The sequence below is a fragment of the Macaca nemestrina genome, chromosome X (genome assembly GCF_043159975.1).
Source record: "Macaca nemestrina isolate mMacNem1 chromosome X, mMacNem.hap1, whole genome shotgun sequence".
NCBI classification, from domain to species: Eukaryota; Metazoa; Chordata; class Mammalia; order Primates; family Cercopithecidae; genus Macaca; species Macaca nemestrina.
This window is the reverse complement of record NC_092145.1, coordinates 19,913,794-19,932,394: the sequence shown is the minus strand read 5'-3', so window position 1 is coordinate 19,932,394 and position 18,601 is coordinate 19,913,794. Positions and strand designations below refer to the sequence as shown.

The window sequence follows — 18,601 nt, the reverse complement described above, 5'->3', positions numbered from 1 at the left end:
ATGATACAGATAGACTGTCTGCAAGTTGTAGTGCTATGATGAAAACAAGGGGCTGAAATTATAGAGGGTCTTACTTTAGACTGGATGACAAAAAGGTCTCTCTGAGACAGTGGCATTTAAGGAGGGATGGAAAAGATGACCAGGAGCAGTGACTCACATCTGTAAACCCAACACTTCGGAAGGCAGAGACAGGAGGACTACTTGAGACTGAGAGTTCAAGACTAGCCTACGCAAAATAGAAAGACTCCATCTCTACAAAAAAAAAAAAGTTAAAAATAAGAAAAATAAAGAAAAGTGAACAAAATGGGAAACAGTTATTTGGACAGAGGAAAGAGTAACTACAAAGGCTCAGTAATAGACACATGCCTGTCATGTTTGAGGAACGGCAAAGAGGCCAGAGTGGCTTCAGCACAGGGATGGATGGGACAGGGACAGGTGGGTGGCACCAAGTGTGGTTGGGAATATGAAGCAGGGGCCTCAACATGAAACATTCTTCCAACTGCCCCTTCTGTGATCGCATCATCAGTCCTTCTTGGATGAAAAGTCTAAGAATATGATTTGAGATTTTGTTTTTGTTTTTTGGCCTCCATCCACAATATCCTCCCTGCCGATCCTGGAGTTGGCGGTGGCCAAGGCAGAAGCCCATTATTCCTCCAGTTCCTTCAGCAGCCACAGCCTGGGATTGGTCTTGCTGCCAACCTGCTAGCTGATGCACAGGGGATGAGCCCTCAGCCTGTGTTCACAGAATTCCTTAAAGCCCTTTTACCTAGACATGGGCCAGCTTTGTGGGACTGCACTTCTGCTCAGTTTCCTTGAAAAGCACTCCTGGACCCTGTAAAACCTGGAGTCTACAGAACCTTCCATGTATTTTTCCAAATCCCTCAGTTTACAAAATCTTGCACATATTTTTCCATAGGAGGCCCAAACCTGCTCTTTGTATCTTCTTTTCTTCCCCCTTTCTTAAAGAGATTGGCCAAGGGGCACGTTGGTGCCCCTTGGATTGGACTCTTCCAGTAAGACTCCTTCTTGGGCTCTAGGCTCTCCCCTTGGAAACTACAATGTTGAGGCTCTAGGACCTGCTAGCAAGCTCCGGCCTTGTAGATGACAGATTCCAGTGTCCCATGGGCACCAGTCCATCCTAAGGCCTTCCTTCCCAGTTCAGAGAAAACCCACAGTGGCTAAGCTGAATTCTGATGCAGGCACTACCTGTCTGAGTTCAAACACAGTTTTGTACAGCCCACTGCTGGCTGCACAGCAGACACTGGGAAAAGGCAAATATCTATATTCCCCTTTTTACATTTCCTTGGGAATCACTTTTACTAATCTCCCTCACAAGACTTGCAGAGCACTTGGAACTTTCTCAAATGGAAAGATCTCTGTATACATAATTTTATGATCTGTAACAACTTGTTCAGAAACTTCTTCATTCTGGTTCTGAGACTAATGCATTACATACATTGGATATCCCACTTGTGAAAGTTAGCTTTAAGCGGAATATCAAGTATATTCATGGACCACCTACAGATCTGTGGGCAAAACCTTGTGGCAACCATGCTTTTCCACCATCAGAGAAGACCTACTTTAAAGCAAAAGCTCTTTTGAGAATCATCAGGTTGTGTTTGGCATGACAGCAGGGGCAGGGACATTAGAACACAAGTTATTGTCATTCCCTCCTCACCAAGGCTCTTAAAAACATTGGCTGGCTCTGGTGGCCCTGTCTGGTTGTCCTCAACCATCAAGATTTGGATTAGCCATTTACTGACTGTGGGACTTGGGTCGTCACCTCATCTTCTTTGGCCTAACTTCCTCACCAGTAAAATGGGGTGAGCAATTTCTACTCCCTGGAATCCTCAGCAGGAGTGAAAGAGGTGTAACATTCCAAGAGTCTGTACCATGTCAGGGCATAGGTGACACTCAGAAAATTTGTGGCCTAACGATGAGGGCAAAGATGAATGTTACTGACTGGGCTCATCAGAGCTGCATGACACCTACAGGGAGAGAGACTCTGGTGACCCCTAACCCCCAGAAGAAACTGAAAAGGTACAGAGATGTTGGCCATGGAGCACAGCCTGTGGACAGGGCAACATGCAATTTGGAGGCAGGAAGATAGCCTGATTTAAGATGCTCTGTGTGAGCTTTAAGCAGAATCTCCACTGTCTAGTGTGAATTGATTTTCTGAGTATCTCCCCTGGAAATGAGACTGTTGTTCTAGGTGCAGGTTTTCAAAGGAAAGGACGTCCCGTTTTATACAAGCTCCGTGTTGCAGGAATATCAAGCGTCTGCCAAGGGACACTTAGCCTTGTATTACGGGCTCTTGAACCTGATACAGAGTTGCATCACATTTTAAGATGAAAGGGGTTTTTGCCATGGACTGCTCCACTTGGTGAGGCAAAATCTTTGTACTTTTTAGTTTGGGGATCTCAGTTTACTAAGGAATCTAGTTGCCCTTTTGTGTAGTACAGTCACATTGCAGTAGAGTTCTTAGAGCATTGGCAGTGGAGTTAGAAACACCTGGGTTTAAATCTGGGTTTAGCTACCAGCTAGTTGTCTGACCTTGGGCAAGTGACTTAATCTCTTGAGGCTCAGTCTCCTCAGGTGTTAAGTAGAAACCATAGCTCCTATCTCAAAAGGTGTGGGGATTGAAGGTGAGCATGAATGTAAGAAGTCATAGGCGATGTCCGGCATACTTTCATTGCTCATGCGATGTCCTCCCTAGGTTGGTACGGCATATAGGAAGTGGACATGGCCAAGTACCTAGTAGATGTTGCAGCTCTGGGGCAGAGCGAAGTTCAAGGTGGGTCATTTGCTAATTTTCAGTGATCTGTTCTGAGGTAAGCAGAGTGAAGACTAGCCCGAAAGGCCAGCAATGAGCTGAATCAGGGTAATCGAGTCCTGATGGGAGACAGCTTCCTAGGAGTACTCAGAGCTGACAGGCTGAGGCGGAGGCAGAAGCAAAAGATGGGAGCTAAGCCCTCCTTCTCCTGAGAGACGCTGTAAGAGATGACCAGTGAGTAGAGAAAGTTCTGGAGTCAGCGTCATGTGATGAGTAGAACACAATGGGAGGCTGTGTATCAGGAGAAGCCTAAAGCTGAAGAGTATGAGGAGGCTGCACTGGACGAGTGGAAAGTGTTTTGGATTCAAGACAGAACTGGAGATGAGGTGCTGCTACAGGTATGCATTTATGTGCCTATAAGCTGACACTGGTTACTTAACCTCTCTGTGTTTCCAAATCCTCTTCTGTAAACAGAGGATGATAACAGCAGCTATTCCCTAGGATTGTTGTGAAAGTAAAAGAATTAATTCATTTATTCAGTATTGACTAAAAACCCTCTAAGTGTCAGGCACTAATCTAGGCATGAAAAAAAAGCGGTGAACTAAACTGTTCTTGTGGATCTTACATTCCAGTGGAGGGGAAATGCACTAAACAACCAGAGCAACTACAGAACATGTTATTCACCGAAAGCAGAAATCAGGTGAAGAGAGGGAACAAGAGAGGATGGTACTTTGAACTTGGTAGTCAAGGAAGGCCTCTCTGAGGAAGAGACATCTAACCTGAGACAGGAGTAAAGGACCTTGTGCATTTAGTTCGGCTCTGAAGGGCTCAGCTTCTGCATAGTCCCCTGTCCTCCAAGGTCAGAGAAAAAGGAAGAACACGGATTTTAGTAAGTCTTTCTAAGGGTTTCCAGCTCATATCTGTGGGTGCAGTCTGCATGTAATCTTTTCTTCTGCATGCTGCCCTGTTCCAGCACCAGATGAGGAGACAGCAAACTTACAGGGACTGCTTAATGAGTTCCTGCCATTACAGAAGGCCCTTTCGTTATGAAAAATCTTCACACACAGATATTATCGCCTACTGGTTCTGCTTTCCTGGTTGAAGGTTGATTGATATAGATTTTGGTAATAAGTGTGATTTCAGAAGAATAGAATTTTAAGAAGAAATTCTCTGAAATTGTTCTGGGTTTCTGGAGTTCCCTCATTTATCTGATTTGTTTTAAAGGCCTTCATGACCCTGTTTCTAATGGTAAAAGGGCACTGGTAGTCTACGGCAGGAAGTGGCAAGGGATTTTCTCAAATTAATCACTTTTAGTTACTCGCACTCAAGCACCTGTAAGAATGCCAGCGTCTAGGTGACCAAGTAGGTGATTTCCGTAAACAAGTATCCTGGAACGTAAAATAAAATAAAAATTTTAAAAAGTACAAAAACAGCCTACTATATTGGTGCAGGCCTATAGTCCCAGCTACTCTAGGGGCTAAGGTGGGAAGGTCGCTTGGGATCAGGAGGCGGAGGTCGCAGTGAGCCGGGATCATGCCACTGCACTCCAGCCTGGGCAACAGAAAGACACTTTTTCTCAAAATTTAAATAAATGGATAAGTAAATAAATTACAAAAAATAATGTAGTAGTGAAAATGAGAAGTATAATGGAGATGACCGGTTGCCTCTAAATGTGCTGGAGAACATAGGAAAAGAAAATTATGACATCGGGTCCTTAAAGCCTTATCCATATCCAGATGCACATAAAGAACTAGAAAGTGTCCATCAAAGAACCCATTATCTCCTATAGCCGCAGAACGGATATTTGGGAAAACCAAGTCCAAAGCTGAATCTTGCGGCTGGCTGAATTACAACACGAATGCAATTCCTAATCTCTCAAGGTCTCTTCTGTTCATGTTAGAGCACTTGTTGGGAATGAATGGGATCCTGAATATTTTAATGTGACATATATGCAGACTTTGATGAAGCTGGGTACCTTGAACCCCTAAATTCTGTGAGATATGTCTTTCAGACACCTAAAAAAAGGTGTAAAAAAGTAAAAAGACACCTTCACTCCCGCCTGAGGAGTTTATTTCTCCTCTGCCTGAAGAACCTGCAATAGTCTCGTCTGAGGTAGTGGCCTTGCAGGATACTGCTGACCCTCCTGAGAAACTGCACCTACCACCTTTACTTCCTTTAAAACCCTGTAAAACTCAAGTTTCCACCAGCCTCAAACTAGAGGGTACATACTGCAACCCATTAGTAAGGGTAGAATTTACTACAACAACTACAGATTTTTTTCCAATGTTAATAGGCAGAAACCTAGGGACTTTGTGTGGAAATGCTTCTTGACGGTGGGGTATGAAGGTAGAAAAAAAATAAATTTGATACACACCAAATTTATTGATATAGAGTCATTAAGCCAAGGTTCTGGATTCTGTGTTTCTCTTTGAGAGGATAAGGATGGCTCTAGCAGTTTGCTTGGTTGGTTGACTTAAATAAGGAAGCAAATGTTGACTATCCTTAATTAAGGAGAAATTCAAGGTCTTCCTTGGTATATTACAAAGGCTTAAGGACACTGGAATGTTAGAGTGAATTTATCATGGAAGAACTGCTCAGCCACACTGGTAGGTCCAGAGGACGTGACTTTCACCAAGGCTGCAAGAAAGTACTTTGTATGGGGAGCCCAGAAATCTGTGAGGAGTTTGCCATAGCTCTCTTCTTTACTCAGACATTACTGCAGGCTTGCCCTTCAGGAAAGATGATGCTGCACTGTCTAATAACTATGCTGTTAATCATCGTCCCGACCTTCCTCAACAGATCTGTGCCCACTTCTTACTGCGGCAGTGCTTGGTGGAAAAGTAATCAGAATTATCAGAGATTACTTGATAAAGACTCTGAACTGGTACTAATTACAGGATACTGAAAATGTCACTATGCTCTTCCAATAAGAGCTGTTTCTGTTAATCATGTGGTTTTACATCAGGTTCAATGTACAGTGGACTAAGTTGGTCCATGAATCCACCCTCTGATTGTTTCCCAGTTTCAGAATGCATAGTTGGGAACATACACAGTGACTGGCAGAATCCCCACATTGCTTCCCTGACCTGTAGAGTGAGGGATGCTATGGATGGAGAGGCCAAGTTGAAGCCACTAGAACTGCCCTAATTATTAAAATCATAATCCACAAGCAACACTACTTTCCTGGAGGGACTGCAGTAACTGGTGGTAACAGCAAGCATTTGAAGGACACAGGCTGGTGATTCTTCAGCCATCCCTTTCAACTGAATTATTTCTCCTGTGCAGAAATACATGGATTTGTGGCCAGGCACAGTGGTTCACGCCTATAATCCCAGCACTCTGGGAAGCCGAGGCAGGTGGATCACTTGAGGTCAGGAGTTCAAGACCAGCCTGACCAACATGGTGAATCCCTGTCCCTACTAAAAAATACAATTAGCCAGGTGTGATGGTGCACAACTACAGTCCCAGCTGCTCAGGAGGTTGAGGCAGGAGAATTGCTTGAACCCGGGAGGTGGAGGTTGCAGTGAGCTGAGATCACTTAATTAAATTGTTGTTACAACTCCAGCTGCTGTGCTCCAGGTGATTTTGTTACTTTAGTAATCGTGACAACCCTGGGAACCTGATATATCATATCAATTAGGTGAATTTTTTTTCTCTTTCAATAATTATCACAAACAAGAGTTTGGGTTCGGCTGGAAAGGTCAGCAATGTACTTTCACCTCCTATTTCAAGCTTGTATCAAGTCTCTAGGATTACATCCTAATTGAGTCCTTAAGGGACCTTGACCACCATTCCCTTATACCAGATGTGACACAATTCTTTGCCCTGATGACATTATGCTGACGGAGCAGGAGGTAGCAACTAATCCAGACACATTAGCAACACACTTGCAAGACATTATGTGAGAAATAATTCTCACACGAAATCAGGGGCCTTCTGACTGAGTGAAACGTTTAACAGTCTAGTAGTCTGGCATGTCAAGATGGTGCTTATAAGGTGAACAGCAAGTTCCTATATCTTGCCTTTCTTACAACTAAATAAGGAACACAAAAACAAATTGTGTAACAGATGCTTGTTTTCACGTATACCTCAATGTTGTACAGTATCGTGACCCACTGACAAGTGACTGAAACCCTGCTAGCATGGATCGGGGCCCAGAAAAAGAGAAGCTTCCCTAGTCCTGCACCTGTGGTCTCATGTGGAGTTCCCTATGACCAGTTGACTAGAAAATAAAAAACATCATGCCTGATTTTCATTTGTTACTTCAGAATACGCAGGCACCACATGTATTAAGTTTGTAACTAATGCAAAAGAAATTATCCCCAATTCAGCAGCTTCAAATGACACAAACATATAAGCAGTTCTGCAGATCAGAAATCCATGCAGCCTGGATTGGTTTCTCTGCTTAGGATCTCACAAAATCAAAGTTAAGGTATCAACTAGGCTGCTGACTAATTGAGGACTCAGAGAGATACTGTTTTCAAGCTGATTTGGGTTATGGGCAGGTCTAACTTCTTAAAGTTGTAGAACTGAGGTAGCCGTATACTTGCGGTCTTGGCTGAGGCCACTCTAAGCTACTTGAGCCACCTCCATAACTCCTTAGGTGCACCCTTCTATCTTCTAAGCAGTAATGGTGTATCATCATTATGGTGGCTGACATAAAGATTATTCATGGGTTTGGCAACATGAACTTTCACTTACCAGGTCCATCTCACTACAGCCACTCCTCACTATTCAATCTGCCAGCAGTAGAGACCAACACTGAGTCCCCAGTATGGCACCATGTCCCAGAGTGGTCACTCAGCTTCCAGGTAGCACTGTGATTACTTGAGTCTGCTTCCACAATTGAAGGGGCATCACTTTGTTCTTGCTCAAATAGACACTTATTCTGCATATGGATTTTCATTCCCACCCATGGTACTTCAAGAAAATCAATACTGTGGTATTAGGAAAGGCTGTGTCCACCATCATGGTATACCACACTGCACCAGTTTTCAACATGAAACTCACTTGACAGGAAATGAAGTATGGGAATGGGTTCATGCTAATGGATTTCACTAGTCTTGTGATGTTCCTCAACATCCTGAAGTGGCTGGCTCAATAGAACAGTGGAGTGATCTTTAAAGCCTGACTGTAGTTCTACTCTGTGGCAGTGCCTTGAGGAGCTTGGCTGACAATCTCAGAGGTGGCAATGCTGTATCCCAGCCTTAAGTATAAGGAACTATTTCTCTCATAGCAACACCTATGTCTTCAGGAATGAAAGAGGCAAGATTCGGGCCTCCTCTCACTATTACTCCTGGGTATCTAGTAGCCAAATTTTTCTTTTTGTGCTCAAGAAGCAAAGTTTGCTCTCAAGTAACCAACTTTTGGCTCTGTTGAACTAGAGGTCTTAGTTACAAATTGAGACATTTTTTCAACAGGGGAATCAAAAATGATTCCATTGAAATGAAAATTGTGTCTGCCAGCTGACCACTTTGAACTCTTCATTCCTTTCAACCAAGTGACAAAGTAGGGGATCCACTACTGGCTCGGGTGATGAAAACCGGAAAAAAAAAAAAAAAAGAGATTAGGTTTCTACTACACTAGGGGCTCAGGAAGAGTAAGTCTGATATGTCTAGAGAGCTTCTTAGTCCTCCCGTGTTTGCAATTAGAGTTAATGGAAAATCACAGCAATCCCATCAAGACAGTATATCTAATGGTTCAGACTCTTCCATAATGAAGGTTTGATGAAGGTTTGAGTCATCCTGCCAGGCCAAGCACCATGACCAACTGACATGCTATCTCAGGGCAAAGGGAATGCGAAATGGGTAGTGAAAGAAGGCAGTTATAAATACCAGCTACAACAATGTGAGCTGCTGCAGAAACCACGACTGTAATAGTCTTTACCTAATGGGTTAATAATATCTACCAGCATAGGTGGGAATACAAAACAACCAAAAAACAAGTTATTCTTTCAAATGAAATGCTTAGGGAAAAAGAACAACTTTTACTAACAGACATTTCTTAGCCTCTGGAAGGCCATTTGATTCAGTAACATATGCCAGGAGACTTCAGCAATATCCTGCTCCACTGTAGAAAACAGCAATCTGATCCTTTTCTCTCCTCAATCATTAACGAGATTATGCATTTGAGTTGTCATAATCCTCCATGGACAAGTACTCCCAAATCATATGCTCCAGTTTCTTCTCAAGGAGCTGAACGAAGTCTCGGCTTATATATCTGAAAATAAAGAGACATGTCATTAACCAAAAGATAGCCGAAGAACCTATGCTGTAGGAAGCATTTTGAAGGATACAAAAATGAAGTAACAGTCAGCATGGAAACAGAAATGTATCTGCATGGTAAGAGGTAGTCTAGTCGGCAATAACAAATGCTGGCGAGGGTGTGGAGAAAAGGGAACCTTCACCCGCTGTTGGTGGGAATATAAGTTACTACAACAACTATGAAGAACAGTACGGAGGTTGCTCAAAAAACTAAAAACGAAGCTGTCATATGGTCCAGCAATCCCACTGCTGGGTATATGCCCAAGAGAAAGGAAGTCAGGGTACTGAAGAGATATCTGCACTCCCATGTTTGTTGCAGCACCATTCACAGTAGCCAAGATTTGGAAGCAACCTAAGTGTCCACTAACAGATGAATGGATAAAAAAAATATGGTACATATACACAATAGAGTATTGTTCAGACATAAAAAAAAGGATGAGATTCAGTCATTTGCAATGACATGGATGGAACCGAAGGTCGTTATGTTAAGTGAAATAAGCCAGGCACAGAAAGACGTTCTCACTTATTTGTGGGAGCAAAAATGTAAAACAACTGAACTAATGGAGATAGAGAGTAGAATGATGGTTACCAGAGGCTGGGAAGGTTAGTGGGGGTGGACGGTGTGGGAAGTGGGGATGATTAATAGGTAGAAAAATAGAATAAATAAGATGTAGTATTTTATAGCCCTATAGGGTGACTATTGTAGGTAATAATTTAATTGTACATTTAAAATAATGAAGACTATAATTGGATTGTCCGTAACACAAAGGATAAAAGCTTGAGGTGATAGATACCCCATTTACCTTGATGTGATTATTACACATTGTTGTCTGTATCAAAATATCTCATATACCCCAGAAATATATGCATCTGCTATGTACCTACACACATTTTTTAAAAAGAGGTAGTCTAGCAAATACAAAGAGTGTCAATCAAGGGACAATGCGCACCTCAGACTATGGTGAGAATGGAAGTCTCCATAGTCTTCGAAGAATGAGTTAGATTCAGATAACATTAGCCTAAGTAACTGGAGACAGCCGTAACTATGAGTGAGGACCAGGGTTTGAGAAATTCAAGGCAGGGGCTGTTCCCCAATGCTCACCCCCAGTACTCTATTGGACCCAAGTGCTTAAAGAAATTGGACAGTTCCTATTTCTACCCACCTTGCTGCTTCCTTGATGATGGATTCAAAAAATAGTTTCTTGACTTCTATAGGTCCTTGCACTCCTTCAAGCAATTTGAAGATTTTTTCGTATTCTGAAGATGTTAAAAAAAAAACCTTCAGTATTATCAAATATAAAGAAGAATACAAGAGAATGTATACCTCAGCAATCATGCTTCACAGGCTAAAATGTTTTAAATCCTTAAATCAAGATACCTGCACATACAAAAACTAAATAATAAAAAGACACCTGCACATACATACAAATGAAACTCTTTTAACCATAACCAAGCAGAAAAGCAAAGCAAAAGGTGTACTATGCTTTAGTCAAAGAAAAGAGGAACCACCGTAAATTATGGGCAAACTCAATTCCGGCAAAGAATGAGTCTCAACAGGTAACATGGATATCTTTTGAATCATAGAAAGAGAGACTTCCTATAGTTTTATAAAACAGACATTCTCATACTACTTACTTCGTCCAATGCTTCGGATTTCCTTCACTAATTGACATTTTATATCAGCATTAATTTCTTCTTGGCTTTTGGGAAAAGGGACTATTTCTCTGCATTTTAGGTCATCTCCAGAGAAATTGCTGGTAATGATTCCTCCCACAGGTGCATTGCTACCAGGTTTCTGCATCAGCCCATCTTTGCTGAAATCAGCGAAGTCATCAATCTGAGAATCCAACTGGCTTGGTAGAACACCATGTCCTGTCTTATGCTCTGGTGAAACAGATTTTGACAAAAAGCCATCAGTTGGTGTTTGACCACTTTCTTTCCCCTCCACATAGATATAATGAATGACAGATCTGGAAACCAAACTGAGAAGTTGAGCTGTGAGAAATGTGTGTTTCATCCCTCCTCTGGGTACATCTATGGGCTACTCAGTTTCTAAGGGAATTATTTATTTCATAAATGGGAAGATATACCAGGGGGAAATCCCAGACCTGACGAACTGAGGCCAGGAGACATAATACAATAAAACCACCTCTTATTTTCTGGTCCTATGAATAGATATGGAAACCAAGTAAGACAGTACAACTCTAAAGCAACATTCACAGGTCCTTGGTACTCATGGGATAGTTTCAGTTTGTTATGCTTTACAAGTTGAAAGCAGCAAATCTCACTTGATATCGTGATTTCTCAAATTCACTTACAAACTGCCATGCTTTACTGAGCTGGAAGCCAGACAACTTGGATAGACCACAAGCAGCCTCCTCTCTACATCAAATATATTCCAAGAAAATAGAGGCGGCCATTACTGCTGAAAGTGCTATATGCACTCCATCACCAAAAATCCCTTTTAGTGTATGATTTTCCTCATCCTTCCTTTCTGTCCCAGAAAATGACTTTCTTTTCACTCTAGGTCTGACACCTCTCATTTATTCATCGTCTGTGGCAGGCAGCATGCTAGTAGCTGGGGATCAGCAATAAACAGCCCAGAGAGCAACGTTCCCTGCCCTTGTGGAGCTCACATCTTCATGGGGCGGTCAGACAGTACAAGCACAATAAGCAAATGAAACAAATGGCATTGGGCTAGTGGTAGGGAAGCCGTCCACAGGCCTGTGGGCAACAGCAGCAGAGGGAGCCCCAGGAGCTCTCACTGGTTGTGCAGAGCCTTCTGTGGATGTACCCTTAGGCAGGGCTTGAAGGAAGAAGCAGAGCTGCCTGCGCAGAGGCAGAGGGGGAGTTCCAGGTTGCCATGAGGCCAAGGGTATGGACTGGAGTGGGGATGGACTGGAGTGGGGATGGACTGGGAAGGACAGAAGCTGAGAGAGTCAGGAGATGATGGGCCCGTGTTAGAAGAGGGTGACAGAGGCCAGGCCATGCAGAACCTTGCAGACAAAAGCTGGTTCACAGTCAGTTCTGAGTGCTTAGGAGAGTTGAGGATGGATGTTCAGGAGTGACATGCAATGATGCGATTTACATGCCAGCATGATGAACTGGCTGTAGGGTTAGAGCGTATGGTTAGATGGGGACAGTAATGGGAAACGTGGAGGTATCACAGGAGCTCAGTGAGTGATCATGGCAGAGTGGAATAGAAGGAGAGAGAGAGATGTCGGGGTTCAGAAAATTTTTACAGTATTTAGAGAAGAGAAGAAAAAGAAAGGTAGAAAAAAAAGAATGATAGGGGTCGGGGGCGGTGGCTCGTGCCTATAATCCCAGCACTTTGGGAGGCTGAGGTGGGTGGATCACCTGAGGTGAGGAGTTCGAGACCAGCCTGGCCAACATGACGAAACCCCATCTCTACTAAAATTACAAAACTTAACTGGGTGTGGTGGCTGGTGCTTGTAATCCCAGCTACTTGGGAGGCTGCGGCAGGAGAATTACTTGAATCCAGGAGACTGAGGTTTCAGTGAGCCAAGATCGCACCACTGGACTCCAGCCTGACCGGGAAGAGCAAAACTCCATCTCAAGAAAAAAATGATAGGGATTCACCAATACGGACAAGAAATTAAAAAAAAAAATTGTGGAAAATGGAAATGCTAGAAGGTTTTCATGAAGAAGCGAGTGAACAACTGTCAAATGCTGCAGAGAAATTAATGGCAATGTCAGCTGAAACCGTTGACCTTGACAAGGACAGTTTTTCTGGAGGGGATGAGGCAGGAGGCTGACTGCACTGGATACAGCATGAAGAGGAGGTGAGGACAGGCTTACTTACTCTTTTCTTTGGACATGGCAGAGCCTGCAGTAAGGCTGTCTCCTGCTCCTTGTTTCCTTGCCAACAGGGCCATCTTCTGCCTTTTCTGATATGAAGGACTGTCACATTCCCTGGGACGTTTAAACACGGTTTCAGGATCTACAGCCACCTTCTCTGTTTTATCGGTCATTGTTTCCTGAAAAACATCAATGAACATATTCCATTCATGACAAAAATCTAACAATCACAAAATGGCAAACTGTCTTCATATGTGTATACAACCAAGACTTTGAATCATTAATTTCACTTTTAATCATGAGCCAAGATTTACCAAGTCTCAACAAACACTCTGTTCTCAGGAAAAGAAACCTAATTTTAATGTACACCAAGTAAAAAAAGAAGAAAGATGGTATAACCAAATCAGTCAGAATGCTTGTGGAATAAGCAGCTGTCATCAACCAAAAACAGATGAAAATATTATTACCTATTTGAAGATGTGTAAGCCAATCTGTATTAACCCTTATTAGGAAAAATGGATGTATAAAGCAATCTGTATTAACCCTTACTATACATTATGTTTTCAATTATATATATTATACATTATATTATACATCACATATATTTAATATATAAGTATTTATACTTATATATTCAAATAGATGTATAAACCAATCTGTATTAACCCTTATTAGGAACTCTTATTAGAAGACTGATAAAAAACTGATAACAACATCTGCCAAGGACTTTAGAAGAAAGAAAAACTACAAGATCAAGGCAAAAATACAAGCCAAGATCACCCCTGAACTTAGACACAACAATTCCAAATTAAAGGTGAGCAAATAAAATGCAATAGTACTTAAAAAGGACATACATCAGCCATGGTGGAGTATATTGCAGAAAGACAACATTGATTTAACATTTGAAAATCAATAAATGTAATGAACCACATTAACAACGATGACAACAAAAACAGGGAAATACCACATGATCATTTTCATACATGGGTCAATGTTTAAAGTCCATTCGTGATAAAAACTATCACCAACTTAGAAAAAAGGGCAACTTTCCTATTCTGGTTAGCATATGTACAAAAAAATTGTAAATGTCATATTTCATAGTGACGTATCAGTATTTTCTCCCTGAGTGTGAAAACAAGACAAAGATGTCCACTATCCATTCAACAATTTACTGGAGGTTCTAAAAGAGCAGTAGCATCAGGAAAATATAATAGGTTTAAAATTTGGAAAGAAATAAAACTGTCAATATTCACAGATGACATTGTTCTGTACATAGAAAATGCAGAAGAATAAAATCATTATGTTTAATAAGCAAATTTAGTCAACTTACTAGATATAATAAAAACCAACGGCATTTCCGTATAATTAATAGCAACAAATAATTAGAATATGAGATTTCAAATGTCATTAAAAACAGTACCAAAACATCAAATATTTAAGAATAAATCTAACCCAGATGTGCTAGAGTACTACACAAAAATTATAAAACATCACTCAGAGAAATTCAAGACTGCAGTAGATGGAGAAAAATATTCTTTCCATGCATTGGAAGACTTTTTGTGTGTGTGTGTGTGTGTGAGACGGAGCCTCGCTCTGTCGCCCAGGCTGGAGTGGAATGGCACCGTCTCTGCTCACTGCAAACTCTACCTCCTGGGTTCAAGCGATTCTCCTGCTTCAGCCTCCCAAGTAGCTGAGATTACAGGCACCTGCCATGACGCCTGGCTAATTTTTGTATTTTTAGTACAGACGGGGTTTCGCTATGTTAGCCATACTGGTCTCGAACTCCTGACCTCAAGTGATCCATTCGACTCGGCCTCACAAAGTGCTGGGATTACAGGCGTGAGCCACCGCCCCCAGCCGGAAGACAATATTAAGAGACATTATTGTCAAGTCTCTCAGAATGATCATAGCAATCATATTTAAAATTCCACCATGTTAACAAAAGTTTTTCTGGAAATTGACGAGCAGATCATTTTTTAAGTACATGCAAATTAAAGATTTGGAAAAGCCAAGTTTTTTTAAGTCAAGGAAAAGACAAAGTTTTTTTAAGAAAAAGAACTGGCTAGGTGCAGTGGCTCATGCCTGTAATCCCAGCACTTTGGGAGGCCGAGGCGGGTGGATCACAAGGTCAGGAGAGCCTGGCTAACATGATGAAACCCCATCTCCACTGAAAATACGAAAAATTACTTGGGCATGGTGGCGGGCACCTATAGTCCCAGCTACTCAGGAGGCTGAGGCAGGAGAATGGCATGAACACAGGAGGCAAAGCTTGCAGTGAGCCGAGATTACGCCACTATACTCCAGCCTGGGCGACAGAGCGGGACTCTGTCTCAAACAAACAAACAAACAACAACAACAACAAAAAGAACTAAGTTAGTAGAAATGCACTACTATATATGAAATTTACCATAAATGTAGACTAATTAAAACAGTATGGTATCAGAGCAATGACAGGCAAATACCAAAGGGAAGAGGACACAGAGGCCAGAAACAATCTGGCAATACAAAATACAGAAGAGCTGTAAATCACTGTGGAAAGGACAGTGCTTTTAATAAATGCACTTGATAAATGCAGGGAAAATACAAACCTTGACTCTTACCTCTTCCCACTCCACAGAACTTTGTTAAAGATGGATGGACAATCTAGTAAACACTTAAGATATTGTCTTCACAACTATAGAATAGGCAAAGATGTTTTTAATGAGGATAAACAAGCACTAACCATAAAGAAAGAATTCTTTATTTAGACATAATTAAATGGAAAACTTCCATTCCTCAAAGACACTATTAAGATACTGAAAACCAAAGCATGTTTATAGATTATATATTATGTGTTATATAGTATAGGTTATATATAAAAATATATATTAATTACACACACATATACATCTATATCTGGCAACAAATGAGTGGAATCCAGAATATATCCAGAACTACAAATCAATTTCTAAAAAACCAACATCCCAATAAAATTTGGGGGGAAAAGCTGAAGATTCACTTCATAAGAGTCATACTCAAATGGCTAATAAGCACATCAAATATATGTGGTCTCTGACTTTACTCCATTCCATGAGAATTTATTTCAGATGATTGGGAGATCTAGAAGAAAACTTAGAATATTATCATCATGAGTGTAAATTAGTTTAACCATTGTGGAAGACAGCGTGGTGATTCCTCAAGGATCTAGAACCAGAAATACCATCTGACCCAGCAATCCCATCACTGGGTATACACCCAAAGGATTTTAAATCATTCGACTATAAAGACACATGCACACGTATGTTTATTATAGCACTATTCACAACAGCAAAGACTTGGAACCAACCCAAATGCCCATCAATGATAGACTGGATAAAGATAATGTGGTACATATACACCACGGAATACTCTGCAGCCATGAAAAAGAATGAGTTCATGTCCTTTGAAGGTACCGGTGTCAGCAAGCTAACACAGGAACAGAAAACCAAACACCACATGTTCTCACTCATAAGTGGGAGTTGAACAATGAGAACACATGGACACAGGGAGGAGAACATCACATAGCGGGGCCTGTCAGGGGTTGGGGGGCTAGGGGAGGGAAAGCATTAGAGAAATACCTAATGTAGCTGACAGGTCGATGGGTGCAGCAAACCACCATGGCATGTGCCTACTTATGTAACAAACCTGCACATTCTGCACATGTATCCCAGAACTTAAAGTATAATAATAATAAAAAAAGAATATTATCGTAATGGCATTGGGTGAGGCAAAGATGTTTCTTAAAATAATAAAAAGCACTAGCCATAAATAATACACTGATTAATAAAATTAAGAGAATCTGTTCATCTAAAACACATCATTGAGATCGTGTAAAAGCAAAAAAGATTTATAGAAGATACTAAAATTGTATATGTATTTTTATATATGTACATATATGCCTGTGTGCACGGCTGTATAACTCAAATACAGATTATATGGAAGCTACAAATCCATTTTTGAAATGCAAACATCTTAGTAAAAGCTGGGGAAAAATACCTGAAAAGGAACTTCATAAAAGACAAAGTTAAATGACCAATAAACACATAAAATGGTGGGAAAAAAAAAAACGATAAATAGCTGGGTGTGGTGGCACTGCAAGCCAGCCTGGGCGACAGACGGAGACCCCGTCTCAAAAGACAAACAAATCAATAAATAAAAACAATTTTTAAATAGGTGCTCGATCTCATTAATCAGCAGAGAAATGCGAGTGTAGACATAAGGAGAGATCACTGCACCCCCATCAGAGTGGCTGGAATGAAAGACCAACTGTATTGCGAGTGTTCCAATGTGGCACAGCTGGAACCTTCGAATATTTCTGGACCCCCACTCCCACACAGACACCTGAGGCTGTGGCTGAAAGGTCAGATAGAATCCCCGCGAAGAGTTCCTTCAGAATTGAGATCAACCAACCGAGGAAACGCACCCCAACCATGGGCAGAACAGCGTTCTCAATGTCACATGACCTCCTTCATGGCTGACACAGAGCTCCCTGAGTCTCTCCATGGGCTTAGAGAATCCAAGGAACAGCACCCCATTCCCCTGCGGCACCAGGAGAGAGCACCCACAGATAATAATTTTAGAAACCTAGCACCAAGAGAAAGCATACAGTAAACGTCTACATCAGGGAAAAGCAGAACCAAATAAAAGCCAACACATTCTACCTGAGAGCGAGCAACATCCAAGGACAAATGCGCCCCACGGCCGACATCAGCACCCAAGGAAGAGTCCCTCGGGGGTCGAGATAAAGCCCCCAACAGTGACCCACAAGGCTACGATCATGCGTCTGGGGCACAGCCACCCCCACCACGTTCCATGAGCACAGAAAGGGTCCCCAAGGCAGAATGCTCCCTCAGAACGGCGACTGAGCGGGAAAGAAACGCCGCCGCACCCAAGGCCGACACAGGCATGCCCCCCATCCCTGGGCTCAGGTCATTTCAGCAGGAAAAGTCCCTAGCATCACCGAGAGGGAGCCCCCAAGAAAAGCCCCCCAGCCCAACAACATAGCCGAGATGGGGTACCCACGGAAAACGCTCCCCCATGGCTGACACAGGCTCCCATGGCGGTGTCCCCAGAGCGGAGCCACTTCCCCAAGGGAGCCCTACCACACACCGGACAGAGAACACCACAGAAAAGATGCTTTCCAAGGAAAAAGGACACTTTCCGGGGTGAAATTAAAAGTATCCAGGGAAAAACTGCCCATTCACAGTCCTGAAGTCCTGACCTCACTGGAGGAGTGACGGCGGCACCTCACAAAATGGCAGTGAACCTGTGGCGCCTCCCTAGTGGTGGTAGTTTCTAGAAACCTGCCCTCTGGGAGTTGTGGGAAATGTGCCCCCTAGGGCACCTGGGAGTGATGTGCATGAGGAGGCGTCTCACCAGAAGCAGCGATCCGTTCGGCCCAAGGGGGATGGAAGGAAGGGAAATAGCCAGCCACAGCGTGCCTGCCCCAGCCGAACATTGGGAACCTGTTGGGGGCGCCAGGGTCCTGAGGAGAAGCCTCGTGCCCCAGAGAACCAGGAAACACAGCCCTCCCCTTCGCTGACTCTGGCGCCTTCTACAGGCGACCTTTAGTAACAACTGCACAGCAACATAAGCAGAGTAACACAGAACCTTCTCAACACAGCGGGATGAAATCGCCTGGGTAACATAGTGAGACCCCGGCTCTACAAAGCAACCAACCAATAAAAATTAAAAAAAATAAAAAAATAAAAATAAATAAAAAAAGAAA

At 42.4% G+C, this 18,601-nt stretch overlaps 1 protein-coding gene across 5 annotated transcripts; it reads right to left on the bottom strand.

Moving 5' to 3' along the window:
• Positions 1-8,736: 8,736 nt before the first annotated feature.
• LOC105481382 (cancer/testis antigen family 45 member A10-like) lies at positions 8,737-18,360 on the bottom strand. 5 transcript variants are annotated; one of them, XM_071088580.1, is made up of 6 exons: positions 18,078-18,146; positions 15,456-15,529; positions 12,860-13,034; positions 10,672-10,920; positions 10,200-10,293; positions 8,737-8,992 (listed from the first exon to the last, which is right to left on the bottom strand). In XM_071088580.1, exons 3-6 carry the CDS (start codon positions 13,026-13,028, stop codon positions 8,893-8,895), a joined length of 612 nt encoding a protein of 203 aa, XP_070944681.1. In that variant the 5' UTR covers positions 13,029-13,034; positions 15,456-15,529; positions 18,078-18,146; the 3' UTR covers positions 8,737-8,892. The 5 variants fall into 5 exon arrangements, with proteins under 5 accessions (XP_070944681.1, XP_070944682.1, XP_011739245.2 ...); XM_071088581.1 differs by having other exon boundaries at positions 15,444-15,529; positions 18,078-18,120; XM_011740943.2 differs by lacking the exon at positions 18,078-18,146 and adding an exon at positions 17,983-18,017.
• Positions 18,361-18,601: the final 241 nt, after the last annotated feature.

Bases quoted from the DNA above. Each gene is read 5' to 3' on its own strand.
- LOC105481382 (XM_011740944.2), bottom strand. From the start codon at position 13,028: ATGACCGATAAAACAGAGAAGGTGGCTGTAGATCCTGAAACCGTGTTT. The intron at 10,294-10,671 runs GTAAGTAGTATG...TAACATCTTCAG, and splicing joins AATCCGAAGCATTGGACGAA to AATACGAAAAAATCTTCAAA. The intron at 8,993-10,199 runs GTGGGTAGAAAT...CTTTATTTTCAG, and splicing joins ATCATCAAGGAAGCAGCAAG to ATATATAAGCCGAGACTTCG.